The sequence below is a fragment of the Austrofundulus limnaeus genome, unplaced genomic scaffold (assembly GCF_001266775.1).
Source record: "Austrofundulus limnaeus strain Quisiro unplaced genomic scaffold, Austrofundulus_limnaeus-1.0 Scaffold0, whole genome shotgun sequence".
Classification (NCBI taxonomy): domain Eukaryota; kingdom Metazoa; phylum Chordata; class Actinopteri; order Cyprinodontiformes; family Rivulidae; genus Austrofundulus; species Austrofundulus limnaeus.
In genome coordinates, this window is record NW_013952402.1 from 1,165,722 (window position 1) to 1,171,426 (window position 5,705).

A 5,705-nucleotide genomic window follows, 5' to 3' on the forward strand; every position below is an offset into this window, starting at 1 on the left:
GTACATAAATATGCTTTTAAAGTGCCTGTGACATCAGTTTTTTGTAATAAACATGAATGCATTTTTGGAAAGCAAACATTAAAAAAAATATTTCAAAACAAATTTCACGCCACTGAGATGAACAGTTGTTGAGATATTTGCGTGTGAAGAAACAGGAAGTGATGTCAAAGGGGAATGTCTGCATGTAAACAGAACGCTGTTACAACAGCTAACACAGACTGGAGGAAAATCTGATGTTTAGATTATGTTGAGTTTCTATCGAGAGATGAAGGGTTAAAGCTTAAGTAATGTTTTAATAAACAGTTTACAGTATTTTATTAAAGACTTACCCTTTGTCACTTCCTATTTTACTATGGCTGAGCCAAATCCAAAATAAAACAGGCCAGTTATGAGACAAAATGTGTATTATGCTAATTTTCTTAAGAACAAATGTTTTCTATGAGTTTTTGTATTTGAAGTATGGGCATGTCACAGGAACTTTAATGATCCATAAAAAATCTTAGTGACTCACATTCCTGTTCCACTGAGATCACAAAACTTGGTCAAGTTTTTGGCACTTTCCCTTTAAATAAATAGATAAGAAAAGAGGTTAATTGTCAGAAATGTGGCTGCTGATCACCAGCCCGCAGCTGATCCCGTGTTCACTGACAGACATGAGRGGATCTGTTACCGTTGTTTCCGGCGCCACGTGTGAAAGGCGCAGCAGTGGCTGGGGTACGTCAGCTCGGCCTCCAGCAGCTCGGCGAGGCTTTCTAACGGAGGGAGGCTTTTCAGAGAGAACGCAGAGCTGGCTTTCAGAGACCGCACCTGGTTCAGCCCTTTAGGTGGGAGGGAAATCAGCGTTGTGGAAGACACGTCCCTGAATGGCACAAAACACAGAACATAAAGATATTGTACTGCCTTAAACCAGCTGATAAGTCTTTTTTTTAATAGATGAGAAGGAAATGCATGAAAGGAATCTGAAAAGATTTTCTGTGGAGGATCAGTTTTAGATAGCGACATCATGCCAGGAAAAGTAACTGCTCAAAAAATACATTTTTATTTAAAGCAAAGCAACGTTAAACCACTTTATTTTAATACTTCACTCATCAAAGGTAGAAAAGCCTGAGCCGGACCCCACACATGCAAAGCGTGGAGCATTTCAAACATTCACAAGCAAGATAAGAGCAAACCTCACATCAGAGACCTTGTGATCGGTGTGTGCAGCAGACTTTGTTTTCTTGTTAATCAGCATTTAGCAGCCTTTTTTTTTTATTTTTGGGTGGTTGTTTACACAGACAGGCTGTCACCAAAATAAAAAAAAACATAATATACTTTATTCTTGACCCAGTTCTGATGTAATTACCTTTTAATGAGGTTAGTTGAACTTAATAAATTGGTCACAGTGTTGGAAAAATACTTTTTTTTAAATGCTACTGTATTTTAGAGCACATGCAGGCAAAAATTTACAAAATTCTTCTAAGAAATTAAAATTACCACTGAATTTTTATTAACTGAAGATTACAATAGATAGGCGTTATTCAACTGGTGGCCCATGGGCCACATCCGGCCTGCGCATGATTTCCAACTGGCCTGCAATTTTTTGAAAATTTATTTTCCTTTTATTTTACTTAATATAAAATAGATTTCAGTTCATTTGTAAATTTAAGATGTATGTTTGAATGCATAAACAAATTTAAAAGGTAAAACGTTGTCATGCTGCAGTGTTTCACCTACCATTAGGCAACGGGGTGGGACTGGGGGATGTCCAGTCCCTGAGCTGTTTGAGTAGTGATTTACTGGACTAGCCCTGCTATAATTAATTCCAAAAAGTAAATAATAAATGAAACACTAAGTGCAATATCTTGAGCTATTCTATTTTATAACAAACTGAAATTGAAACAAATGAATTAGCTGAACGTTTTAGCATTCCTTTTTAGTCCTTAAAGGTTTTTATTTTTTACTTTGTGGTCCTGCTAGTTTAAAACATTGTTTAAAAAAATCAGATTAAGCTCCTTGCTGAGCTCTGCAGCATGTTGTTTTAACACACATCAGTGTAAATGAGCTTATTGGGCTTCATAACAAACATTTAGAARGCGGTAGTTTTTCTGCTGTCGTGGGAACTGCTTTCATAAATAAAAACAGTTTATTGGGTCTTTATCTCCTCAGATATTGAGAGAGCCTGATTATAGTGATTGCTCTTGCAGCCAACAACAAAACATCTGCCGCGCTTTGCTCATGGCGAGAGTTCAAGTCAGCAGAAGCGTTTCAAATAGTGGCAGATGTGAGCGCAGCTGTTAAGCCTGACCAAATTTCTGAAAGAGAGAGAGAAAAAACCTCCTTTCTGCGCAGGCTTTCCTCTCTGCACCAAAACTTCTAGCACACAGAGGAAGCTGGAGCTAATTTTATTGGAGAAAATAAAAATATTTAGCGACTTACAGATGATTCGGACCTGTGGCTCCTTCAAAAGCGTCTTGATGGATGTGACTGAGATACCTGTTGTCTCGCAGAATTCTGAAAAACAAACAAAACAAACGCAGGAACAAAAAAGTTACGTTTAACCTCGAGCTCAAACTGTAGTTTTCTGCTTAGCACACAGTTTGAAAGGAAACTGGAGATGACACAGTAATGGCTGGCGCTGCCCCCGAGGATTATTCATCTACTTTTTGTTCTCTGAAGTTGACACTGAGGAGGATAAGCATTATTTTTAGACTGCAGGGTGTCTGTACACATCTCATCCTCAACATTCAGCATTATGGGGCAAGGCAGGAAAACAACGGGGCATCCAATCTTTTGTTTAGTCTTACATAAGGGCTGTTTACTGGTACATTCAGTTTCCATGATTAGAACGAGAAAGGCCAGGTCTTCCCTGCGAGGACACTGCATCGCTCATATACAGTACATAATCCCAGGTAAACGTCTCAACAATCGGCTTACAGCGTGTTCAGCTTGGTCCCGTTGAATGCATGAGACTTGATTTCCTTGAAGCCGCTCCGAACCAGGTTCCTGTCGAGGACACGGTGGTTAGAAAGTCTAGTTTGCCGTTGAAAACATCTATTGCCAAGGTTAACATTTAGAGAAATGCTGAGAATTGAAGCCGAAACATGAGTGGTTAAAGCTAAATCAAGCAGGACCCAAGCCAAAAGAAGCAAAGCATCAGCCAAACTTAAATAGAAAAAACTGAAAGCTAAAAGAGTGAATCTTTAGATAAAATAAAAGGGTAAATAAAGTTGGTTATTTTGAAGAGTATTAGTTGCAGGGCTGTTCAACTAGCATGCTTAGTGGGCCACAATTCCTTTATAGCTAACAGATCAGTGGCCGAACGAGTATTTTTATCTTTTATCTTGTAAATTGATACAATTTGTTGCATTTAATCATAAAATAAAAATGTAATATTGATTTAAAATCTATTTTTATCTTCATTTAAGTAAAAAAAAAATTCCAGGCCGGACAGAAGTCATCCACTGCCCCAATGTGGCCTGCGGGCCACCAGTTGAGTAGCCCCGATGTACTATATGAATGGCTAAAACACAAAATTTGCAGAACTAAAAGTTACAAAATCACAAAACTGTAGTGGAAATACTAAATCAGCATTTACACAGTTACATAAAAGCCATCAATAAGCATCTGGAACAAATGAGGACAAACTGTTGCTCTTGGCTCCGATCATTCGTTAACAAAAAAAAAGACTTTCCGTCTTCACTCACATGTAGACGTACTCCTTAGTGATTCCCCGGAAGGAATTGGCAGGAATAACGTCGATCATCATGTTGTCTGCCATTTCTCTGCAGGCCGAGGAGATAACATTGATTCGGGCTGCTCAGCTTCATTCTCAGTCAGACAAAAATGATGTTTATTCACACGAATGAGAGCAGCACGGTCGCACAGAGCAGCAGTCATGAGGGCTGATGGCGACGTGACACAGATGGAATAAAACTCTGAGTAAATGGCCCCGGTGAGGGCGGAGGCTTGAACATCCCTGCAGCTTTGGGACATTCAAGAGGACAATAAAGCAGCTTAGAGATGGTGTTGCCTATAAATGGAATAACTCACAGAATAATGTTTGGTGCCAAGCTGCAGATGCTGCTGAAATCTGGGAAGTGAACGATGCCTGTGTTTGAGATGCTCCTGTAAAGGCGGGTCACAGAGATGAGATGTGGTATTACAGAAATCAGTCAAAAACTAAAGCACATGTAAATAAACTAAGAATTATATTCAATCGGACATTTATGACTATATTCTGAGTAGGCTCATATTAATCTGTTCAAAACTAAAGCTTGGGAGGATTTTGTACTGATGAAGAAAAWTTTAATTAAAATTCTTGCAAAGTGGGTGTAAAATCTGACTACCTGTAAAGATAAAAAGCTTAATAGGCATTTGTGTTATTCACAAGACATAACTGTAGATGGAAACTCCAGAAAAAGAGATAAAATATGATAAAACAGCACGAACACATGGTTTCAAAAATTATTCAAAAAGGTCTAAATATCTGTCCTGACAAAATGAACAATTTTAACACAATAGTTTCATTTCTAATGCTTGAAGTGTTAAAAATGCAATGAAACATTTAAAATACTTTTTTAAAAATAGCTAAAAGCAGCAGAACATGTTAAGAAATAAAATCAGCAAATTAGTAGCTAAAACACTGTTGGTGCAAAAAACTAAAACATGTGCTGCGATAAGCAAATCAACACCCGAAAGAAGCAAGACAAATACTAATATWTGTAACACTGTAGATGAAAGTAAAACAGAGGCTACAGCCAAAATCATCCAAACTGTAGCTTAGTGCTATGAAACGCAGGATAATCGCTAAAAGCAGCAGAGTAGTGGTTAAATTCTAAAAGTAGCAGAACAGTAGCTAAAATGAGTAAAAAGTGGCAAAATAATAGCTAAAAACGTGTAGCAGCACATGCAAGTAAAAGKTGAATAAATGTGCTGTAGTGGATTTCAAAGTGTAAAATGTTTTAAAAGGCGCTAATTTTTTTTTTAGCTAAATCTTGCTTTTTATCACCTGCCTTTTACAGTTTGCAAAGAATCAAATCGACTTCTATTTTCATTGAAACAAGTGAAACAAAACAAAGTTGCTTACATGTATTCAAGCCTGGGCAGGTCGGTGAAGGCACCCTTCTCAATAACTCTCAAACTGTTGATATTCTGCACAAAACTACAGGAAGAGAAAATGAGGCAACAAATCAGTAARTGCAACATTAACAAACACAAAACGTTCGTACAGCATCCCTCAGTGTCGAAAGATTAAACACGTTGCTTCATAATTGACAGAACAATCCTGGGAAATGTAGATGAATTCAAAAACCATCCCATAGTATATCTTTTTTTGTGACTCGAGAATGAAGAAAAAAAAGCCACTTAGCCTACATCTGTGCCAGACTGTGGAGGGAGAGGAAGGCGTGTCTCTGGATGTGTGTGATGCAATCACTCTGGGAGATCTCTCTGTGGGGGGAATAAAAACCAGTCAACACTTAAAAATATGCTAAACTTAATAAGTTAAAAAAATATTGAGCTGAAAGTTTATCATGGCTAAGAATGATCAAAAACATGCTGAATGTTAGTATTATTCAGCCATTTTTAGACATAAAAAGCTGAAGAAGTAGCTGAAAACAATATTTATTGAATTTTAAATGTTAATGAAAAATTCAAGATGGCCGTCACATCTAACTTAAGTTATAATTCAGCCATTTTAAGACTTATTGAAGTGAATTTTTAAT

At 37.4% G+C, this 5,705-nt stretch overlaps 1 protein-coding gene across 1 annotated transcript in view; it reads right to left on the minus strand.

Moving 5' to 3' along the window:
* lhcgr (luteinizing hormone/choriogonadotropin receptor) overlaps positions 1-5,705 on the minus strand; it is a 16,174-nt gene that overhangs the window by 2,065 nt on the left and 8,404 nt on the right. Inside the window, exons 3-10 of the mRNA XM_014006117.1 lie at positions 5,356-5,430; positions 5,069-5,143; positions 4,033-4,107; positions 3,687-3,764; positions 2,917-2,985; positions 2,419-2,493; positions 671-859; positions 512-562 (exon numbers count right to left, since the gene is read on the minus strand). Coding sequence (XP_013861571.1) covers positions 512-562; positions 671-859; positions 2,419-2,493; positions 2,917-2,985; positions 3,687-3,764; positions 4,033-4,107; positions 5,069-5,143; positions 5,356-5,430 — 687 coding nt within the window. The remainder of the gene's footprint in view (positions 1-511; positions 563-670; positions 860-2,418; positions 2,494-2,916; positions 2,986-3,686; positions 3,765-4,032; positions 4,108-5,068; positions 5,144-5,355; positions 5,431-5,705) is intronic.